Source organism: Gadus macrocephalus, chromosome 13, assembly GCF_031168955.1.
Source record: "Gadus macrocephalus chromosome 13, ASM3116895v1".
NCBI classification, from domain to species: Eukaryota; Metazoa; Chordata; class Actinopteri; order Gadiformes; family Gadidae; genus Gadus; species Gadus macrocephalus.
In genome coordinates this window covers 21,315,499-21,339,899 of record NC_082394.1, presented here as the reverse complement: position 1 = coordinate 21,339,899, position 24,401 = coordinate 21,315,499, and the positions used below count along the sequence as shown (strand labels likewise).

Here is a 24,401-nt window from a genome sequence, read left to right as displayed (position 1 = left end):
AGTGTTCATGGAAACGTACACCGTCAACGTTTTTTCTTGGCGACTGGGTTGAGTGAATCGACCCTTTTTTTTTTTACACGTTAAACGTGGAAGTGGTGCGTCAATGAATCTGGAATCTTTTGCAGGCCAATGAGTGTAAGAAGGATAGGGAATGGCCCCTGCAAGGGGTTAATGTGTAGAGGGGGAGGGTCCTAGAAATCATCGAGCGCCCTAAACGTCTGTGCGAAGGAGAAAGAGTTCACACACACACACTACGTGCGATTACAATGAGCAAGCACACATTGCCTCGTTCTTCCGACCTTCGGCTAGTGTGCCAGTGCAAGTCATTCCTGCACGGGTCTTATTTTACAAACCCCGTACCCGCAATACTTCAAACCGCATCCGACCCGTGTTCCGACAGTAGCCCGACCAGACCCACTATAAATTGATATCGACACCCGACCCGCACCCGATGGAAAATTAGAAACATTAGATGGGAATTACACTATCTGGTGTTTGGCTTGGTGCTTTAGATTGCTGTGCAAAAAAAGCACATCATCCACTGTTGACGGTTTGAGTTGACTCCTCCGCTCCTGATTAACATATCCAGCACCGGTGAAGTCTCGCTCGCAATCGCAAAACCCGCGCCCGACCCGCGGTGTTCAGGCGTCCGACCCGACTCGTTTCATCAAAAATTGTGCGGGTCACCCGAACCAATGCAGGACTCTGCTTCAGGTGCCATAAAGGGCTTTTCACACGGGAGGCGTTTGTCGGGCCTGATAATGCATTCTCAATGGAGAGGCGAGCGGAGGAGGCATAGCGTCCTGTCAAGCGGCTCGACAAGCGGGCGCACTCCCGTGAAACTGTCGCTTCCGTACTTGCTAGGTCGCATGCTCAAACCTGGAAACCGTTGGGATAGATGAGAATCACAATAAAATGTGACACTGAATTTGGAACAGCACATTGTAATTTCTGCATCTATTATCAAAATAGTTATTAGTAATACAGTGAAAATTAGTAGAAATGAGAATATTTGGTTGGCATGTTGATTAACGGTGTGTGCCCCTAAAATTTCTGGTTGCCCCCCTAAAATGTTCAGTCAGGGGCCACAGTGCTCCTAGGGAAAAAAATAAGTCTGGAGCCCTGTGCTGCATCCTCCTTCACAGCGTGCAGATGTTAAGGTACGGCCACACTGAACGCGTTACGCGCGTTAGAGGCGTTGAAAATCAGCATTTTTGCATAGGGAACCATTGGTTAAGGCGAGTAGTTAAAGCGGCGCGTTAGGGGCGTTAGACGAGGCAGACGCACGTAAACGCACCAACGCGGCCAACACACCAACGCGCCGAGTTCAAAAATTTGACTTTTAACGCGAGTAACGCGTGACGCTTGCACAGAAGCACATGGCGGACATCTACTCTTTATTCTGGGTGGAAATAGTAATAGTTACGCCATTAAAAGTGTTTATGCAAACTTTTTTTGCGAGAAATGTGCATTGTACTTTCATAATGTTCGCTCGTGAATGTGAAGGATGTTTGGTTTGATAGTTATGACGAAGAGGGAACGCTCCATTCACTTGCATGGGCAGCCTCTTTGGTTGCTAAGCAACCTCAACGTCTTTGGCAGACTCTTTCTCTGCTCTTTCTCTATCAACACTACTAATGCTGGTAACACACCAGACACACCAGTTAATTAACCCGATTATTGTTATTTATATCCGAGATAATTTACTCTCACCCGATCCAAGCTCTATCATGCACCCAAACACGCCGGCATTTGGGTTTCCTACCTCAAACTCCTAAATACAGCGCAGCGATGGTGGCTGCGTAGGCGCGTTAGGCGTGTTGAACCATTTTTGTGACACACAATAATCAAGCGTCAGGTTAGACTCGTTGCTCGTGTAATTTCACACGCATAACGCGTTCAGTGTGGCCGTACCTTAGGCAGTGGAATCTGCGTTTGCTGGAAGGTTTTATGACCAGCCATCCATTTTATTTGTATTGCTTTTTTAATCGTCTCCTTTCCTCACCGTATTCCACTCTTGTTAACACTTACAGTATATATATATATATACACACAATATTCATCCCTGTTCCTTCACTTTGTTCTTGTTTTTCAATTTGGATGCACACACACATTCTTGTTGTCCCATTCATTGTTTCATAAAAAAAAAACGATTTCATTCATCCAAACTAAATGATTTGTTATTCTTTAATATATTTGATACTTTGTGTATGGCTTAAGGTACGGCCACACTGAACTTGTTACCCGCGTTAGAGGCGTTGAAAATCTGCATTTTTGGATAGGGAACCATTGTTTTTGGCGTGTAGATGCGTTACACACGCTAAAGCAGCGCGTTACTGTGCGTTCACACCAAACGCGGCATTTGACGCCCGTTCACGTTGTCGCCGAAGTTTTGTCGCGCCACACATCATAATCTGTCGCTGTGCAAGTTTTGTCGAGTTTGTCGCGCCACAACAAGATATCCACCATTGCATGTCTTTACCTTTTGTGGAAGAGGGAGAGTCGTGGAGGACCAAACGCAGTATATTCACAATATTGTAATGACCACGGAAGAGGCAGTGAATGAAGTATTGAATAGACAGAGATTTATTAGATAGGCCTACCTAATAAACCGTTGGAACACACAAGACCGGAAACATAGCAACGCCGGTAAACAAACCCTGAGAAGCCCAATCCCTATGACAGCTCCCCGCGCTACGGCTATCCGGAGGCGCACAGAGCTTTTGGCGGTGATATTATATATACAAATATTATATTATATACTATTATATTATATATAGAGCTCCGGGAGTCGCAAACGGCAACTTTCACTTTCTCCTCCATGCTGCAGTTCACCCTGGACTGCACTGTAATGAGTTTGACGGTTGAACGCGGATTGGCTGTTACGTTACACATGTGACTCAGTGGCCACGCTGTTGAACGCTGATCGACTGTCATCACGCGAAATTCACGTCAAAGTTGAAATATTTCAACTCGAGCGAATTTGTCGTGCCACAAATCCTCGCCTGTGCACGGCGAAAGTGTGGCGCGACAAATCAAAACTTGTCTCCGGTTTTCTCGCGCGAAAAATTCGCCCGATACGCGTCTTTGTATGCCACTTTGTATGGGATCCTGTCGCCCCGTCGCGTTTGGTTTGAACGCACAGATACGCGTGTAACGCGTTCAGTGTTGACTCTTTAGTTGTTCGAGTAGAATCCAATGTTCAGTCTGCAGGAAATGCCTTTAATGCCTATGGCTGAGGTACGTAGTGCAGTTTGCAGGCCACACTGACATTTACACACTGTAGTTGTCACCTTCTATTCATGAAATATTCATAAAGGGTTGTATTAAACGTATTGGAGCTAATAAAGGCTGGCATAATCCTAGCTAAACAATTGAGCACTAATTAAACTAAAGTAAATTACTGAGCCTACAGATATTGAGAGTCAACATTTGCTCTTTGTGAACATGCTGTCAATAATAAACAAACAAGGTTAGACTGAAAGTGTAGTGTTTAGGTCCCACTTCAGAATAATGGCATCTTTGAAGCCTTAGTGAGGCAGCAGAAAACAAGCAAATCCTAATTTATGAAGCACTGTTCATACATGAATGGTGAATTACCAATAAAATAATAATAATAATAAAAAAAAAATATATATATATATATAATAATAATAATAATAATAATAATAGAAAGTGGTTTATACGAATAATCATGAAATGGCATTTCATGATTCCTTTAGGTAAAATCATTAGTAAGGTATTCTGTGTGAGCGTCAGTGGAGGCTTCTCCATTGAGGAGAGGGAGGAAGATCCGCCCTAACATTGTTGAGAATAAAAAATGTAGATTGTCCAGACTATTGTAATGAATTAATGCCCTTAAATATGACTACTTTATTGCCTTTGAATATATAATGTGCGTTTCCCTGGCTAAAGGGACATTAGCACCCCCTATCGCCTATTGACAATTACTTCAGGGAGGAACGTCCTCCCGCAGCCTCCGTTGACTCCCATTCATTTTTTGTAGTTCACCAAAACACCCTGAAACAACTTGAGTCTCACATTCTTATGCCACCATACACCAACAGTGCAAGCAGGCCAATGGCAACCAAGCACGCAGTCCTTCCTCCCTCACTTTAAAAACCACCAGCCGCCACTGGTGAGCGTATATAAGTGAATACTATCCTTGCCTTAAGATTTATTAATTATATTTAAAGGCCGGAAATGCCTTTAAATTGACAATTCCAGCAGTACCATGTAATTAATAGTGATATGTAGGAAGGCGTTTATATTCCTCACTTCAAGGTCCAGTGTGTAAAGTGAGGTGGGGCACTAGAGTGACATAATACCCACCACTTCACCCTTTATGTATCAACTACAGGGGCCTTTACTGGCCTGTATTGTGTGAGGTGGCCTGTACTGGCCTGTATTGTGTGAGGTGGCCTCTAGTGGTCTGTATTGTGTAAGTTGTCTTTTACTGGCCTGTGTTGTGTCAGGTGCCAGTAGGTCCTATAGAAATGATGAAAGTCATCGATATATGAATTTAATTTAGATAACGTAAAACTATAGGTTAAAGCTTTAAATCAAGGTCCTTTTACATTGATTTACATTGTACGTTGTGTTTTTTCCCACGTCAATAAAATAATTAATGTAGGAACAATTCTATATAAATGCTGAATTCACTTTGAATTCAGATATTTTTATGAAGCTGGTTAAATTACTTCCAAATATTTAAATATGTAAAGGTAAAGTTTGGATGTATTTTCTTATCTGATTACTTTTAGTTCCAACAACCAGATGAAACACAAACATAGGGCATATTCCCAATAGTGCCTGATGCTTTAATCAGGAACATATGCGAGGACATGTTGAGGGAGAGCCACCCTGTGCATCTACATCATGTTACCTTAGAGGACATGATAGAACATCAAATCACTGTTTGTTCTGTTGGTAGGAGGGCCTCTGTGAATCAGAAGGGGGTGATTGTTACAGATCAGTGTGGACACAGCACGGGCCAAAGGGCACTGAGATGCACCAGAAACTATCATACCATCCTCCCCTCGACTGCAACATAGTCATCTAGCTACAGTAGTGGGGGAAAGATAGGGTGAACCTTTAGTGGATGACGCATGTAGCTTTGGACATCCAGTAAGAGAAGACCCACCGGTGTAGCAGTGGGCCTGTGTTCACTCCTGGAGGTTACTGCAGAACAACTCTGTGTTTGAGCATGTTAAGATGATTTTCTGTTACGACAGACAATAAAGTTTTCTGAATCTGAATCTGAATCTGAAGAAGCGCAGCAGCGAATCAAGAGAAACACCCTTCTGAGGAATGGAGCCCAAACACACAGCCTGTTTGCATGGCGACAAAAGTGGGTAACTAGGAGAGGACCTAGGAGAGAACCTCAGGAGATCCCTGAAAGCCCAGTTATTGGCAGGGGTTCAAATAAATCTTTAAGGTCTGCCACGGAAGCACAGGCTGCACTGGGCCAGGCTAAAGCAAGAGAGATGGTAAATAAGAGTAAAGAAAACAAATAAAGGGTAAATAGAATGAATATAATAGTAAATAGCTTACAGTGGTGGAGGTTCGGGGGAGGAATATTCCAAACAGAAGATAAGCAGGAGGCACCACCAATTTTGCCCCTTCAGGTAAGGTGAGCATTTTGTTTGACTGCGTTGTGGTTGCCCTTCACCAACCCCCTGGTGTCCAGGGGATGTTCCTCGATCCCCTGCTGGGGCCCTCAGGTGAGGTGTTTCATCAATGTTCACGCACAGGCCTCCCTTACAGCAGTGGACACACTCTGACGAGGGGGACTGTTTGTTCCTTTGTTTCTCAGAGCAACTTTTACAAATAAATGCAGTGTTTGAAAACAGCGAGGGGCCTGGTTTGACGCATTCTAGTTGACATGAGGTCGGAGTAGGAGGGCTCTAATTGGAGGAAATTAGTCCTGAAAGGCCAATTTCAGTTTGATTGTGGACAGAAAATAAATGCCCACATATTGCGAGACAATTTTCCCTTTCCCCTTTCCGAGTGAGTTGGAAAGAGAATAAAGCGAGAGGGAGAATATTAACACAGGGTTAATGGGCCAAGTTAAAGCCCACTTAGGCAACCAATGGCCTCAAATGAACTTTTATTCCTGCCAATTGAGAGTGATGGAATTAACAATTATACCAGTACACCCACTACTCAAATCAATGGGCCGAGAGGGAGGAAGAGGGACTAAGTGTATATGAGTGGCGTCCCTTCCGTTGGGGAGTACAGTGTTAAGATATCCTTCCATCGCTCTGCTCCACTTGAACAGTTAATCTCCTGGGCTAGCTCCACAGGGCGGATGTTTATCTGTGGTCAGAAATCCACCTAACCATACATAAACTTAACCCAACGCAATGCCACTTCTACATGTACACATAAAGGTAACACAGTCTGTCATGAAATAGAAGCATTTATAAACTTAACCAACTGAAATCATATCTACTTACCATTTCCGACCTTTCATTTTAGTCCCTGATATCTGAACAATACCTGAACCTAACCGTTTCCCAACCTAAGGGCCAACCAGCTAGTGTGGGCTATGGGATTGGTCGTAATTGGCATGGGAAAGAAATAACGAAAACCCAACACCTGAACGCTGACACACACTTCCCCAAGCTGCTCTGGAGGACCGCTGGACAACGGTTCTGAGCCGCTTACAGACACAATGAATAATGAACCGTGGGCATAAAGGGACCACTAGACCCATATGCCTATCAACAAAGACCAGCTTGGGAACAAAGACCCCATGCAGCGCTCACCTGGAAGAACACGGCCATGGCGGCCACCGTCCTCTTCTCCCGGATGGCCGCGGCTAGGCTGTCAAAGTCGTCCGAGTTGTACATGTAGATCTGCATCTGTTAGGAGAGAGGAGAGAAAGGCAAAAGAGGAGAGAAAGGCGAAAGATGAACACCAGCACGGCCCCCGACCTCATCTCATACATGTTCATTACATGCATTCTTCAAGGGGAAGACTCTCCAGTGGCCCTGAAAGTTCACATCAATTGACAGACAATTTGATACGTTATGATGTGTTACAACAACTCAGTACCCAATAGTGTAGCATTTCTCTCTTTTGATCTTTTCTATAAATCATACATTAAATGATACATGATTTAATGTATCATGCATAACTATTGCATATGAAATAGCTTTGTAGCACAACAATACACCGTATTGACCCCAATACAAAACCACCCCGATATAAGACCACCCCCCCTTTATCAAGCCCAGTGGCGTGAGGATTAGAGTATGCAGGCACTCTGTCCTCTTCAGAGGAGAGGTGTGGAGGTGAGTCACACTGCGGTAGATAACCTTCACTGAGATCATCCAACCCAAGAGTTCATAGGACAGGAACAGGGTGGAACTTAAAGCTGGTTTCACACCGCCGCGCTGAACCCTCCGGCAGCGAGGCGGTTATCAGGGCGGTTGCCGAGCGGCGGTGTGCAAGCACCTCAAGATGTAAACAGTGACGCAGTCTGCTAATGTCTGCTATCTGCAAAACACGAAACTGTTAGGGCCTGCTCTGGGGGGGAAGGAAGTAGCATGGAACCAGATGAAAATATTGATTCCAAGAAACTTAAATCGAAATTGATTGTCTTTATATTTTATATTGAGATTTAAAAGTCTAGACCCCGAATATAAGACAACCCCACTATCCAGGAAAAACACCTTGTCCCATACATCTTATCAATACGGTACTACTGCAAGTCCACAGATCACTGGCTCCAATGGCCCCAACCCAGTTGCAGCAGATACCTCCCACCTGAACATGACACTGTATTTCACGGAGAAGGCTTTGAAATGGGAATCAAATGCTCAACACCCCTGAGTGAGAGGGAACGAGAGAACAACAACAGGGACAGGAACATGGAGTCAGAGTGTGTGCGTGTGTGTGTGTGTGTGTGTGTGTGTGTGTGTGTGTGTGTGTGTGTGTGTGTGTGTGTGTGTGTGTGTGTGTGTGTGTGTGTGTGTGTGTGTGTGTGTGTGTTATGTATGTGTGTGAGATTCTGTGTGTGTGCATATTCATTTGTCCAATTGTTTATATAAAAGCTCTGGCAGATTTTGTTGTGTAGGAGAACACATTGTCTCCTGCCAAAAGCCATGTTCTGTCCCTAGTACTTGCCAAAATCAACATTGTCAATATTACTGGAGTAGCATATTCTGCGGCTTGCTAATCCTTGGGTGTATGGCACAAAAAGCTGTATGTATCCCTTTTTCATCTGTTTGCACAGCAAACACTGAGTTTTTAGCAGAGGCCAATTCAATATCTCCAGCAGACTCTGTTCATAAAAGCAATACGCTCCCCTCAATGAACGCTGGAACCGGAGCTCAGAGGAAACAAAGAGGACAATATTATAGATTTGTTTTGCTAATCGAGAGAGAGGTTGCAAAGTACTGCAAGGTTAACACAGAGCCAACAAAGATGGACATTGAATGAACAGAGAAGATGAAGCAGTTTGATGGTGGTGAGCTGGTTAAGCGTCCGTTACACATGTAATGACTGCAGCGATCAGAGAGATTCCGAATAATCTACTATAACTACTTCTTCTAATGTTACTACAGACAAATGTCGGTTGAGTCCCGAATGGGTTCCACACACAAGTCCTAGTTTGTATGACCTGCGTGATGACTATGATGTTATTGTTGATGATGACGATGATGTTGTTGATGATGATCATGATGATGACGATGATGATGATTATCTTTATGGTTCGGTCTAAACAATGTTGACTTTCCAACTCCCGAGTCCCAAGTTCCAACACACTGGAGCACAGACCTGCCGGCCCCAGCCCCTGGACCACAGCTACGCAGAGCAAACCCCTGAAGGTAGATCTGTTAACCCCTTTATCAGCTCAATTCAAGACCCGAGACTTTAATAAAAGCACTTTGGCTGCCTGCTCCAGGAAGGAGGGGGAGGGGGTTATCTCCATTGTTACAGCTCAAACCCACTTGGTCATCTTCTGAGCAGGAATTGCTTCAGAATGATGTAATGAGTGATTCTGACGCAGAACACCCCAAGGGTGGGGACCCCCCCTGTGAAACCGCGCCACTTCATTGGGACGGGCCTCTGAAGAGGACCATGGGGTCCCAGAGAGAGCAGGACCTGAGTTCAGACCAGACGGGTCTGAGCTCCTCGACCCGGCTGGGTGGGGAGACCGGCCAAAACAAAGGGTTTCAAACCCCATTCTCCTTTTTATTCCGGTATTGTTTCATAAACGGACAGAAGGGGATGAAATACGAATATGTCTTAAAGATAAAAACAAGGCTTTGGGTTGAGCGGCACTTTGAAGAGTGTCAGCAAGAGGAAACGAGAGATGGATATGAGAGAGACAGATCGAGAGAGCGAGAGAGAGAGACACACACACAGATTAAGTAGGTAACCCCCTGTCCATCTAGCTATCAGCCTCCAGGGGGTGTGAGGGTACTCCTGCTGCTGATCCTGCTACTGGGGAGAATAAATGAATATAACGGGCGGGGGGGGAGTGGGGGTCCGACCGCCTCACAGCCTCTCACACTGAAACACTCTCCTCCCCTCGTCTATTTCTCTGGGCGTTGAAGTGGCAGAGCAGGGGACTCCCTCCACTGCGTGGGGGCGGGCGGGGGTCCACTTGTTACACTGTGTCACGCTTCCTGCCGGAGCGCCTGCCTGGGATATCCAGCGGTCCTATCTGGAGACGGCCCAGCGGGGGGGCTATGCCCGCCAGGCCGCTACGGAGCAAAGGAGCCCCACAATCATCCTAACACCTGGAAGGGGACGTCTGGACCTCCTCCACTCTGGGAGGGGACGTCTGGACCTCCTCCACCCCTAGACCCCATATACCTTTACCTCACCGTCTGAAGCCGTATCGCCTGCAGAGGTGTGATGCTGAGCTCTGAGTCTGTCCCACTATGTCCCCCCTCTGCCCCAGAGAGGAGGTCTGAGTCTGTCCCACTGTGTACAGCCTCCACCACAGAGAGGAGGTCTGAGTCTGTCCAACTGTGTACACAGCCTCCACCACAGAGAGGAGGTCTGAGTCTGTCCCACTGTGTACAGCCTCCACCTCAGAGAGGAGGTCTGAGTCTGTCCCACTGTGTACAGCCTCCACCACGGAGAGGAGGTCTGAGTCTGTCCCACTGTGTACAGCCTCCACCACGGAGAGGAGGTCTGAGTCTGTCCCACTGTGTACAGCCTCCACCACGGAGAGGAGGTCTGAGTCTGTCCCACTGTGTACAGCCTCCACCACTGAGAGCCGTGGAAGACAGCTGAGATTAAGAGAGCCTATAAACTGGGTCGGACGTGGATCCAGGTAAGTGTGTGCTGACTGTGATGCTATGCAAACATCAACATATTGCTTCTGCAACCTCCGTGTTTTAGTACATAGATGGGCAGATCAGCACAGCCCTATCCCCCCTCTACCATCGGTCTCAGCCCAGCAGAGACGTGGTCCACAGCCCCCTCCCCCCCCCCCCACACCCTCTCAGGTCACAGTCCAGCAGAGATGTGGTCCACAGCCCCCTCCCCCCCCCACACCCTCTCAGGTCACAGTCCAGCAGAGACGTGGTCCACATGCAGCATTACTCCGGGTCAGCTGGCACCCATCCAGCACTAACAGGTGGAGGTGATTCATCAGCCAGCATGTGCGGCTGACGTTTTAATACATCATTATTATGGATACTCTGAGTGGTGTTGGGAGGGGGGGGGGGGGGGCAGTGGGCCATTAAGTAGAGGGGGGGCTGCTGGAGAAGTTTCTTATGTTGATCCAAACTTTGAAGATCTCCAGTATGTCTGGGGGAAACATTGTGATTTAGTGATTTCTGGGTCACGTCATCATCCCTCACATCGCTCGTTGGTGTGCTGGTGCTGACCGTGTAGCAGAGAAGGATCAGTATCGACAGTAGGAAGATACTGCTAACAAGACCTTTAATGAGTTAATATTTTACAACAATAAGAGTACTATAGTCCTGTAACTTAGAGGTATCAGGGTCCAGGCAACAGTTTTAGAGAGCTGGCATTAATGAAGATGTATGTGAGCGTTGATAAGACCCAAACAGACAGATAACGTCATGTGGACTTCCAGCTGTTATAAGCTCTCTGGCTCCTGGCTCTTCCCATCAGTCTCTGAACCAACTCTGAATGACAAGCAATTCATCTGACTTCATGCTTTATTCAATTATGAGCTGGAGGGTGGGAAAGGCCAGAGAAAATGGATGGACTCAGTCCTGGAAGGCAATTCCTCAACTTTCTCCATCAATCTCCATCCTTTCATATATAATTAAGTAAGTGCAGGAGTGGAGGGGGAGTGGTGCAAGGGGGCCGTGTTGGAAGTTTGTTTTACTGAAACACGAACACAAAGCATTAATGTTGACTGCTGGCATAAAGGTCAACACAAGCTGAGATGATTTATTTTTCTCTTTTCCTTGATAGGATATTTACTCATAAACTGGATTGATTCAACAAAGCATTCCAAACAGTATCACACCATCTTATTTTCATTCAAACCTAATCAGCAGGTAAAATGTTTGTTGAGAGCAAATCTACTTGAGCAGTCACCACACAACTAGCTTTATTAATTACTAATAATATTAATACTCTACCAGCGCCCAGCAGCAGGTAAATGGTTGATTTATGATCATTCCTGTCCGTACCCGTCTAGTAGTAGACCACTCTGCTGTCCACCGGTAGACAGCAGAGTGGTCTAGCCCCCTGGTGATGAGGGACAGGGCAGAACGAGCAGCCAGATGACAAACAGCATTACTGCTCCGGGTGTTAGGGGGGCCTTGTGTGGCTTCCATCTCCTCCCTTTCCTCTCCTCCTCTCCTTCCTCTCCTGCTCCATCTTCTCCTCCTCCCACTCCTCCTCCATCTCCTCTCCCTCCTCCACCCCCTGCCACGCCTGCTCTGCCTTGTTTTAGACTGCCCCCCAGGGGTGGGGGCTTATCTGAGGATGATGGGAGGTGATGTTCCCCACCCCCCCCCGCCACAGGGCTCAGAAAGCTGATCTGAACCTCCTGGGGCAAATATCCCCGCAGGATGGGCTTGTCCTTACAACCCCTGTCTGTGCATGTGTGTGTGTTTGTCTATTTATATGCAGACTTCTGTCAGCACGTGTGTGCCTGTATGTGTGTGTGTGTGCCTGTGTGTGTGTTTGTGTGCTTGTGTGTATGTATGTGTGTGTATGTGTGTGTGTGCGTGCCTGTGTGTGTGTGCATGTGTGTGTTTGTGTGGTTCAGACCCCCTTGCCCTCGACACTAGAGAAGAAGAAAGTTGGTCCATGAAGAACAACGGCAGGGGACTGAAGTCACTGCTGGCCATCCTCCGTGTATTCTCACAGCTCCACCTTCATCTCCACCCAACCACCTCTTACCCCACCCTGCCCTGCCCTATCTTCATCCTGGCACTCACAAACACACAAGCCCACCAAACCGCCTAAACGCATTTTCTTCAAAGTAGGTCAGAGTGTCACCACTGGCCTTTTTTCAATTCCCCTCCATGTTCCTCACGCGGCAGAAGGAGTGTGTGGCGCTGCTCGCTTTGTGTGGGAAAAAAGTCTAAAACAACGACACAAAAAGAACAACAAAACGAAAGATTCATGTGTGTATTTGTGTGTGTGTGCATCTTTGCGTGTGTCTGTGAGTCTGTGTGTCTGTGTGTGTGACTGTGTGTGTGTGTGTGTGCCACTGGGTCTATGTCTGTGCATGTGTGTGTGTTTGCACGATTGTGTGTGGTTACACCTGTGTGTGTAGGTCTGTGTCTGCGTCTTCCCTTCACTTTCTCCCAGCGCTGGCAGGTCTATGAATTACTTTTACAGTGTGCTCATACACACACTCCCTCTTTTTGGGGACGGACGCTCATGCAGTCAGCAGACAAGCAGAGAGACGGATGCGATCTCAGACCGGTTGTCTTCAATTAGCTTTGAAACATAAATGTTAAAAAACGAGCAGGAGGAGCGGAGCGATGGAGAAAGAGACGAGGAGAGTGTGAAAGAGACGGGACCTGATAAGCAGATCAGAAGGGGCGGGGGCCTAATGAGACCACGGCAGAGAGGGAGGGGTGGGGCTGCTGTCATTTACTGATTATTTATTTGTTGAGTGTGGGGAGGGGAGGGGAGGTAATTACTGTTGTACTCTGCAGTCACAGGGAGAGAGAGGAAAACATTTCCTTTGTTCCAGCGCCGGGCAAGCGGCGCGGCGCGAGCTCTGCTCCAGCCGACAGTGATTTAGAACAATTTCCCCCTTTCCCTTCGTCCCGCTGGCATGTTTTCATTGTGTTGCCACTCATCCAGACAGCTGACGGCATGCTGCTGACACCCACACACGCACACGGGCATGCACGCACACACAAACGAAGGCACGAATGTATGCATGCACGCACGCACACACGCATGCACTCACACAGGACAAACGCAAGTAAGCACGCACGGACAAACACACGCACTTACAAAGCATGTGTTCTCCGTGCTATTGGATGATGGGATTGTGTTCTTACCAGAAAGAAGAACTAAAATGCCTTTAGATGCAGAGGCATCATATGATGAATACCCATTAACATCCAGAAACACTCAAACGTAGAGATGCACAGCAGAGGCTGTCATCTCCAGCCGACCACAGTAGCATTTGAGCTCCTGTATCCTAGCTTCCAGATGAGAGGCCATGAAGGGAAGATCTCTCTGAAGCACAGAGAACCTGGTACCTCCGAGGAGAGGAGACGAGTGCACTCCATGGACACCTAAGAGCACTCCAAGGACAGCAAAAGTTTGACGTCCGGATGATGTACCCTGAAAGACATGTCCCTCACTAGGTTTCCAACGACAGGCAGAAACCCGAGCAAATGACAGGCAGAAACCCGCTCTACCTCCTGACTGTAGCTCAGGAGGTAGAGCGGGTTGACTTGTAACTGGAAGGTTGCTAGCTCGTCTCCATGAGCAAGACGCCTCCCCCTGAGTGCTCCTGACGAGCTGACTCGGTATGTGAATGTGTTTAGGAATGGTTGTTAGTCGTTTTGGTTAAGCGGCAGCAAAATTCCTTAAATGTAAATGACATGTCCGGTGGTCCTGCGGTTGCTAGGATCTCTACTGGGCCCAGGTGGAATGGGCCATGGCATGTTTGGCAAGCCTCGCCTCATTACGATGGCTGTGTTTCTGTAATCAAAGCTAATTTAATGAACGGCTTGTAGGGCGGGGATTCATGGCGTTGTAAAAACGAAACAAAGCCAAACAAAGAGTTGTGGGTTCAAAGACACTAAACAACGCGCAAAATAAACTTTTATCACAGCAATTTATGTTCCCAAGGAATAACGGTGTTTGACAGATTAACATCCTGTTTATCTTGGAACTACGAATGACTAATAGACGTGTCAGCTGCAGAGGAGAACCGATACGGCAGAGGAGAGGGCCCGGGGCCAAGATCCACACGGTACACCGTGGCTCCTGGACCGGACAACATGCTGCTGACAATACCAGGGTTCATGAACGGTACGGTGATAATAAATATGTAGAAACACCAGGGTTCATGAACAGTATGGTGATAAAAAATATGTAGAAAAACCAGGGTTCATGTACTGTACAGAGCATTAATACTATGCATGTTTTTAAGGCCCTGGTTCATGCAGTGTATAGTGAGCAGTATTACTTGCACATGTTTCTAAGTTAGAGTAAGGTCTGCTGCTGACTTTGTTTTGCGATGTGCATAATGTGCGTTGCCGTTGCGAATTCACATTATGATGAGACGCAGACGTTTGCAGATTCATTGTGTGCCGGCTCGGCGGGTTTCTTAGCCTCGGTGGCGGGCGACGCGGGGATGCGGCGATTGGGAGGCAGCGGCAGGACTAAGGAAAACAAACAGTGTGAATGCGGCAGTTAGCAGACAAACGGGCAGAGGGATGGAGCCGCTGCCCTGCTGTTATCATTATTCATCTGATGATTTAGGGCTGGGATGTGCTTTCCATTTCCCACGCAGCAAAGGTTGATGGGAAATAAAATCCCATTCATCAATGACACGTCTTTATCTGTGAAACCTGCAGCAAGGCGAGGAGCTGGGTGTACACGTGTGTGTGTGTCTGTTGCTGCATTTGTCTTTCTGTGTGTGTGTGTGTGTGTGTGTGTGTGTGTGTGTGTGTGTGTGTGTGTGTGTGTGTGTGTGTGTGTGTGTGTGTGTGTGTGTGTGTGTGTGTGTCTGTGTTTAGACCTGCGTGTGTGCGTATTTGTGGGGCTGCATGCGTGCCTGTGTGCGTGTGGCTGTGTGTGTGTGTCGTGCGGGAATGAGAACCGGCATTGGTGAGATTGAACAGCCACACATACCAACAGCCCGCCACCCTAGTTCCTTAGCCCCCCTATCGAGTGTTAATTTACAGAGCCGCTTTTATCTAGGCAGGTGGGTTTAGGTTGGCAGAGCAAGTTGCGGCGCCACACACACACACACACACACACACACACACACACACACACACACACACACACACACACACACACACACACACACACACACACACACACACACACACACACACACACACACACACACACACCTCCACACCCCTCTCTCGCTGCGCCCCCTCTTCTTTTCATCATTCACTCCTCTCGTTTATCACGTTTGGTTCTTGGGAGTGGGGGGGATAAAATAAAAAGCCCCATGCTTGGCGAGAGCCTGTGAGACCGGATGAATGGAACGGGGAGACGGAGCTGATAACGCTTTGCTCTGAGGGCTGGGGGCTGCACCACACACAGGAACGGACCCCTGATCCCCGGGAGGAGGCTCCCGCTCTTAAAGCCGCTCCCCGAGACGCACTTCAAGACCCTCTGCAAGACGCTCTACAAGACCCTCTGCAAGAAGCTCTACAAGAAGCCCTGCAAGACGCTCTAAAAGACCCTCAGCAAGAAGCTCTACAAGAAGCTCTGCAAGACGCTCTACAAGACCCTCGGCAAGACGCTCTACATTAAGACCCTCTACAAGACACTCTGTAAGACGCTCTACAAGACACTCTGTAAGACGCTCTACAAAACGCTCTACAAGACACTCTACAAGACACTCTGTAAGACGCTCTACAAAACGCTCTACAAGACGCTGTACAAGACGCTCCCCAAGACACTCTAAAAGACACTCTACAAGACGCTCTAATAGACGCTCTGTAAGACTCTCTGATTGGAGCCGATCTTCTTCGTGAGCAGCACAGAAGTTATTGGTTGGTATTTTACCTTCATGGGATTTTTACTCTTATGGTCAATCAAAAAAAGGTAGTGAAAATGGAAGATGTTGGAATTTAGCAAATAGGCTGAAGTATCATCCCGGCAGAGAGGATTTCAAAGCGCCGACAGCCGGACCAAAGGGGTTATTGTTGTAGCTGAAGCGTTGTCAGGGTTCAGCTTCCAGGCAGCGGTGACAAGACTCACGCTCCCAGACACTCACTGACTCTGTGAGTCCCGTCCAACAGAAAGGCCCGACGGGCCACACAGCCCAAACACAAGCTAAACTTGTTCAAACCAACTTTATTTGCTGATATGCATGACGTGTGAGTCAATTTTGTAACAATAGGAACAATACAAATTTTCAAAATGTTAAACGTCATAATGATGACCTATGCCTAAACCTTGATTTGCATTGAGAAATCATTAGGCTAACTAACAGCTATTAGGCAAACTGAAAACAGCCATGCCAATCTCTAGGTATGGTGAAGGGTATGTGGTGATGTGGGGCTATTTTAATTCCAAAGGAGTAGGGGACTTCATCAGGATGCATAGTATCCTGGATCCATGAAATAACTGGCTTTTAAAAATAAATATCTGCCTGCTTCTATGGGAATTTTACATAGGTGTGTCTATACTTATGCACCCTGTATTTTAATGGAGAACATTTATTTATTTAAGATACATTATTCATTCACAAATTAAAATGGTGTCCTTATAGATTGGATTGTTCCTCATTTGTTTAATTAAGGCATTAAGATCAATTTCCAAAAGATCAACTTTAGCATGGGTGCCTAAACTTATGCCTACTACTATATTTGTGTTTTCTACAAACTAGCAAAGTCATATTGCATATAATAAATCAGTGGTATTATTCTCATTATAAAGACACAAAGGTTGATGCAGCAGGTGTGGGGGAATGAGGGCCACTACTTCATTATGCCATTCAAGGGCCCAATTACACTACCATTACTTGATGGAAAGTGAATCACGCGTCAATCATGCAGGGCCCTCTCCCAAGGAAGAGGTGGCCCCTCCCTCCTCTAACGACCACTCCCCCTCTTTCGCTTGCTTTCCCACTTTTCATAAGTGCAGATAAAACCTCAGGCCTGTATTGACACATTTCTAATCTGTTGAGCTGCTGAGCAGTTTTTTACCAACAAAGATATATAAATGAATGTATGAATGTGTTTGTGGTTGGGCTAGTGTCACCCTCCAGGTGTTCTTGCTCCAGTTGTTAAGGCCTCTCTATTGTGTTGTCCAGACGTCTGTCCTTTTGCATGCGTATGAGCCCTGCGTCTGCCAGCCTCCTCTCCCACTCCGGCAAGATGCGCTCGCAGCACAACACAGATAACGTTCTCCAGTGTACCACCACGCTAGATCCCGTGCCAGACCAAAGCAATCAAGCTCTGCTCATATCTCATTGCTGTTGAGCCCTGACGACGGTAGCTGGGCTGTTCCATCGAGCGGGCGTTCCCCCCCACATCATGTTCGGTCCCCCCCCCCACGGCGGGCAGAGGGGCTCTTAGAGGAGCAGGCGGTGCTAGAGGCTACACAGTAACCGGGGTTCGATTCCTGCCTGTGGTCCTTTGTTGCAAGTCTTCCCCCCATCCATACCTTCATGTCTTACTCACTCTTCAATAAAAAGGATAAATCCTTCAAAAATAAATCTTAAAAAAAAACTATGCTATACTTATGCAATACAAGGACACAGAGCCGTATGCGCTCATAGGGGAAACTTCAGCAAATCAATCCTGAGATTGATCCTCACGCAGCGGCCCGCGTGAGGCTGTTTGAAGATGGATGATGGGGCCATTGGACCGCCCCGTAGAAGGCCTGGTAGGGGGAAGTCTTTTCGAGATGCGGGGGGGAGAAATATTCAATCAAGGACTTGAACTGTCAGCACAGTGGACTACCAAATGTCAAACAATACATATTCATCAGTTTGGCGGGCTGCCGCGCGGAGGTGGCGCTACGTCCAGACCAGAGATGGCTGACATTCTGCACCTTCAAGGGAATGGCAAGGGAATGACAGAAGGCCCCCCACACACGCACACACACACACCAGACACAAACACACACACACACACACACACACACACACACACACACACACACACACACACACACACACACACACACACACACACACACACACACACACACACACACACACACACACACACACACACACAATTTTATTCTCTATTAAACAGAAACACAAACATGCAACACACACACCCACCTTCTACTTGATCTCTCCTTTTTCTATGATACACAAACACATTCATTCGCACACATGCACACACACACAAAATATTGAACATAGAATCGGACAGTAGGTCCGGTATTGACCTCCTCACCTGATGTGTGTTGCATACTGAATGGAGTCCCTCACTCAGTTGTATGTGTACATCATGGGGGTTGTATCCAGTGTTTATAAGGATGTGTATTAAGCTGCGCTCGAAGGCTTGCTGCTTCCTATGGATAGGCCAGGGCCCAGGGGAACAGCCAGCTATAGCACAGCGATAGAAGAGCTGGACGGCCTTGTAATCCTCAGGGTAAATCAATGCTCCTTACAACATGTACACTAAAGCCTGTTCACACCTGTTGGATCCGCTTTGACACATGGGAAAGAGGTCTGTGCTTTGCAAGAAATATCTTACTAACTTTGTTTGATACAATATTTCTGTAAAAAAATTGTAAAATACAAAAAAAATTATACTGATAATAATGAATCGTTTTTTTTATTATTTGAAATATTTATATATATATGCTTATGATTAAAAAATTGTAGCAGTAGTATCATGTTCTGTGTTCCGCTGGGGGGCACCCAGGTGTCATGGGGGGATATGAGAAGCGTTTTCATGTTCTATCTTCCTCTGGAACAACGACCCCCCCAACACAGTGGCTGACCTCCGAGGGTACACATCCCCCCCGCCCCCCACCCGCCTCAACTCCAAGTACCCCCCCCCCCCCCCCGAACCCACACGGGGGCTGACCTCTGCAGGGTCACATCCCCAGCCCACCGTCCTCACCTCCACGGGGTAGCGGTGGCCGTTGACGCTGTGCTCCGAGCCATCCGAGGCGTTGCTGGGCCCCCAGTGGAACTCCACCTTCTCCGCCTTGAACCTCCCGGGCAGCCCGGCGCCTCGGACAAAGTAGTCGTCCCTCAGCATGATGGCCACTGAGGAGGGGCAGAGGAGCAGAGGAGAGCGGCGTTAGACCCACGCTCACACGGAGGGGAACAGAGGGGAGACGGAGGGAGGACAGAAGGATGAAAGGGGGAAGACAGAGGGGAAACAGGGGGGAGACAGAGGGAGGAGAGGGGGAAGACAGAGGGAAGAAGGAGGGAAGAAGGAGGGAAGAGAGAGGGGAGACAGAGGGAAGACCGAAGGAAGACAGAGGGAAGACAGCTTGGTATGCCAAACCCATAATGTATGTTTATAAATGTTGATATTATGGCATTGAAAAACTCTAAACATTAGCAGCTCTACAAAGTCATTGTAACAATTGTGCAATGTAACTTTCAAAAGATAAAATAAAATGTAAATTGAATATCCAAGACAGTGTGTGAAGTGCTGTGCTATTTAGCTGATCTTCTTACACAGAAAATAAGCCCTTGAAGTTGGGCCCATTGCTATCCAATCACACTCCATGATGGATCACTCATCCACAGTAATCAGTGAGCGAAAATACATCAGAAGAACCGAGATCATTGCTTTCCCGTCTTGACAGATGTTGATATGGATACTCGAAGTTAGACAGCTCATAACTGTTTGGACTGCTGTGGCGATGGGAGAGTTTCCCTTCAGTTAACGCCAGTTTGTTTGACGTCATGTTGTGAACTTTGACGACAACACGGTGGCCATCAGCTGCTCTTCTATCCTCACAGCTGCTTGGTGAACCGTGGAATACTACGATGCTAACGCTACATAATAAACAGCCGAACACTACGATGCTAACGCTATGGTAAACAGCCGAACGCTACGAGGGAGACCAGCCGAACGCTACGATGCTAACGCTACATGGTAAACAATGTTCTTCTTCCGCTGCAGCTTAAACCACCTGCCCCATTCAAATGAATGGTTGAACTGGTGTTTTCACCAACTGATCGTCAGGGAAACCCTATCAGTAAAGAATAACCTCCATAGGCCCACGTTTGGAAATTACGTGTGACTAGTGACTTGACTTCAGATTTGTTTTTACTAGTCTAGTCTCTCACTAAATCTAAATGTCTTACAGGTGAAAAAAACAGAAAATGCCCGTCCCTTCTTTCAAAGGCTTGCTCCCATTTAATTTAATCTGCAATAGGCCTATATGTTATGATGGTAAGCCAAACATCTTACTGTTGTAACTTGGCAGGCAGTGTTGTGCCTGAACACGTTCAAATTTTGGGCGAACGTGAACTGAACGTACTGTATTACTGCCTGATGAACGTTACTGTGAACTCGTTCATTCTGGTGTCTGTGAACGGCACGCTCACTCGGTTTAACTTCGTTCAATAGGGGGACTATTTGTTTACCAACACGGCGGATGCGCGGGCAGAACACTGTGTTGTTTGACCGGTTGCCATGGTTATCTCTGTGTGGTTAATTTGCAATTGCAGTGTTGTCAGCTTACTGTTGCATTAAACTGTCATCAGAAAACGTGGTTATATGCTATAGACCCTATAGTATCTGTCGTATAAAGGCTGGGAAGAATTTCAAATTGAAAATATGTACACTTTATGTTGAAAGTATAGACCGTCGCGATTCCCATTGAAACGAATAGCGTGGTGATTAATCTTCAAAACAAGAGCTGTTAAATTGTGAAAAATGAATTCAACTGTAATCAGACAAAGCGGTTATATGCTATAGACCCTAGAGTATCTGTGGTTAAGGCTGACACGGATTTCGAATTATAAATATGTACAATCCATAACGTTAGCTCTCTGGCTCATAGCTCTGCGGACTAGAATACCTCCATCATTGCTTGTTTGTTTGGAAACGGAAAGGGGGGCTGTTTACGCTTGTTTGTAGTCTTTTCGCTCGGTTCTCCGTCTCAACAGTAGGGCTAGAACCGAGCGAAAAGACTACAACGAAACCTGAACACCCCCCCTTTCCGTTTCTGGCCAACAAGCAATGAGTCTTCCAACAGAAATCAATGGGATTTACAAAATGCACTAAATGTGCAATAAAACACCATAGAAACTGTATTTCGCTATGATACTTGTTTCAACCGCTCTATTTCATCCCAGACAAACCACAAAAGGAGCTCAATGTTCAAAACAGCGGAAAAAAATAATAGCTCACAGCAACATATTGAAAAAAAACACTTTTGGTGTTTCCCAACACTTTTGGCAGTATGGATGAACAGCGAATCCACATCATCATTATGTACCTCTAAGTGTATTATCGTTTAACCGCATATAAAGGTGTGGTTTGGGTCATTTTAAGATATCCAAGTTGTACCAAAAAACTTTGTGCATAGAGCAAGAAGTAGCAGGTTTGGAATGACTGATTATTCATCCATTTACCTAGAGAGACGAATGAGCACACTTAAACACACATCCAGGAATGTACTCTACCTCTGGCTACGATTATAAGTACCTATTTCCCCTCAGGGTGAGTGGTCAAACTTTATTCCTAAGGAACTGTCATATGTTTGACCTCACTTAATCAATAAATGCAATCAATGAGAGTGCCCGGTTAAGGACCCCCCCCCCCCCCCCCCCGCCCTCCCCTCCCTCTCCCCAGTGTCATGAGCCTCACCAGCATTTCCATCAGGTGATCCGTCAGACAAAACGCTCAGCTGTCGCTTCTAAAAAGCACAGCGCGTGATCCATAATTCACCGGCGGAGCAGGGGACCATTTGTCTTGTTAACAATGCATTATGGAGCAGGCAGAGCCGGCACACCGCGCTTGCTGCTCACCTCGCCTTTTGTTTTTATGTTTGGCTTCTGCACCGCTTGTCCTCTCAAAATGTTATTTCAAGGTTTCTGTGTCGATTCCATTTCCATCATTTTGGGGGACAGGGACCGGGTTCTTAACGTGGCCGGGGGGGCGTGAGGGGACCGGATGAGCGGTACGGCTGAGTACCCTGCAGACTGCATCGCAGCCCGTGCGCCTCTCAGATCCCAGACCTCAGACACCATTCCTCGGTGCGAACACAACCATTGTAATTTGGTGTTGTACTAGTGTACTGGGCCTTTCCTCCCAGCAGCACTGGTGGACCACCTCTGATCCCACAGCATGTGGGCCGTTTATCACTAGCCCCGTTTAGTAGACACCTTTAACCAAATCAATTTATAATTATAACTACAAACAGTTGCAAGTGGTGAGGTTAATTGCGACTTTTTCCAACAATTACAGCCGTTTAGAAAAAGCAATCACACCAGCTTGTGGTTGACTAGAGACGGGGCTATCTCTACTGCTAGAGGCAAGTGATTCATGACTACTGACCTTACCCTCCTCCCTTGACTGATTTAACTATTCCCTCAGTCCGAAGGATGCTTTCTCATCACAGAGGCAAGACATTCATTGCCAGCCCGGTGCAGGATAGGACGTTTCTCAAGGTCTTTGCGGCTCCATCAGTAAGGAGAGGGCGGCCGGAGGGCAGGACGGACCGCTGAGAACAGCCCCTTCTTCTCCCTTCCCTCTCCATGGGGTTCCTCCGCCTCCTTTAGATCAGTCATTCCCCACATCCTGAATTTGGCAGTACCACAGGGACTCCAGTTTCTAGTCTTTCCATTACTCTGTACATGTATATAATTGTATTATCGCCACGCTTCAGGCGAACACTTTGGCCCTTTCATCGGCCGGGTTTAACTCAATGGGATGATGCAGGGTGCAGAAGAGACGCCTGTGCCACAGGATGGGGCTGAAAACAATTCAGGCTCACCACAAATCTCTGACTTCTCAAAGTCAAAATTAGAACTCAGCATTCCAGCCAAAACCTCAAAGGGCTGGAGATGATCAGCTCCTGTTTGATCAGGGAGACATGACCAAACAGCCTAATCCTGCATCAGCTAAAGAGGTTGGCTGTTTCGCCACAAACGCTGACTCCACTGCTCACCGATCAATAACTGAAGGCTTTCCCAACATTAGCTATTAGAGTACGTCTCCGCCCCGTGCTATTCGCAGAGGGCCATTTGCAGCCCGTAGTTTGTTAGGTGATTAAGCGGCTGTTTGGTTGGCCTCAGCCTGCCAGGCACTACTGCTCCAAACTACAACAACAATGATATTAACACGTTGTAATATTTTAAGTAGTAATATTGTTCATTATATTATTTATAATAGTCACTATTGCTCCAAACTATAACAACAATGATATTAACACATTGTATTATTTTTAGAAGTAATATTGTTCATTATTTATTTATATTATAAATCATAATATTACAATCATTTTGATACTATAACATAATCAGTTCTGCCATGTCTTACCATAAATGATTGAACATGAAAGCTTATTCTGCACAACACAGTAGCGTGCTCCTGATGCAGAGTGCTCGCATTGTGGTAACTAGGTGGCTGTTTGCATTCTAAGCAGGTCTGTCAATAGTGAAGCAAAGCCACCTGTGGCCTCCTGCTCTCAAAGCATTTCAGATCCCGATGCAGGCACACACAGCGCCGGATCATCCATCTTAGGGACAGATTAAAATGGTGAAAGATACCTGTGGCTGACAAGGAAGCTCTGCAAGGTGCAGTTGTGAGTTCCAAAGCAGCTGGCAGAATTACAAAAACGCTATCAGCCACAGCACAAGTTTACTAATATGGAGACATTGTGTCTGAATAAGCGGGTAAACAAGGCCCCACAAATGGCTTGTGACACACTGGATCTGTCTGGGGTCTAAATAAGAGGTAGCAGGCTATACGTCAAACCCTGGACACCGAGCAACACCCGAGTTCACAAGGGGTTTTGGTTTATGACTGAGATGCCAATACTAATGCATGCACTTTATCTAATGAAAAGAAAGTGCAAAATACAAAATGATGTCAGCATGTTCAACTACTGGACATTTCCTCCTCTACACCAAAGGTTTGTCTCGATATGATTGCAATATGCATTATTACAAATGAATGGGTCTAGATGCCCAAGAGCCTCCACAAGGAGAAAAAGGAACCATGGATTACGCCCTTTCCCTCAAAGACCCTCTGGAAAATGTTGTTGACCATCACTGCTACCCAGTCCACCTGCTGCATGACTGGAAGAGGGGACAGCTGCAGGGCATGAGGCCACAAGCCTGTTGG

The 24,401-nt window shown here is 46.8% G+C and overlaps 1 protein-coding gene across 5 annotated transcripts in view; it reads right to left on the bottom strand.

Moving 5' to 3' along the window:
- Nucleotides 1–24,401, bottom strand: part of LOC132470481 (receptor-type tyrosine-protein phosphatase gamma-like) — a 289,677-nt gene that overhangs the window by 98,373 nt on the left and 166,903 nt on the right. For all 5 annotated transcript variants that reach the window (XM_060069138.1, XM_060069137.1, XM_060069135.1 and 2 more), the window contains exons 4-5: nucleotides 19,206–19,354; nucleotides 6,771–6,866 (exon numbers count right to left, since the gene is read on the bottom strand). In XM_060069138.1, coding sequence (XP_059925121.1) covers nucleotides 6,771–6,866; nucleotides 19,206–19,354 — 245 coding nt within the window. The remainder of the gene's footprint in view (nucleotides 1–6,770; nucleotides 6,867–19,205; nucleotides 19,355–24,401) is intronic.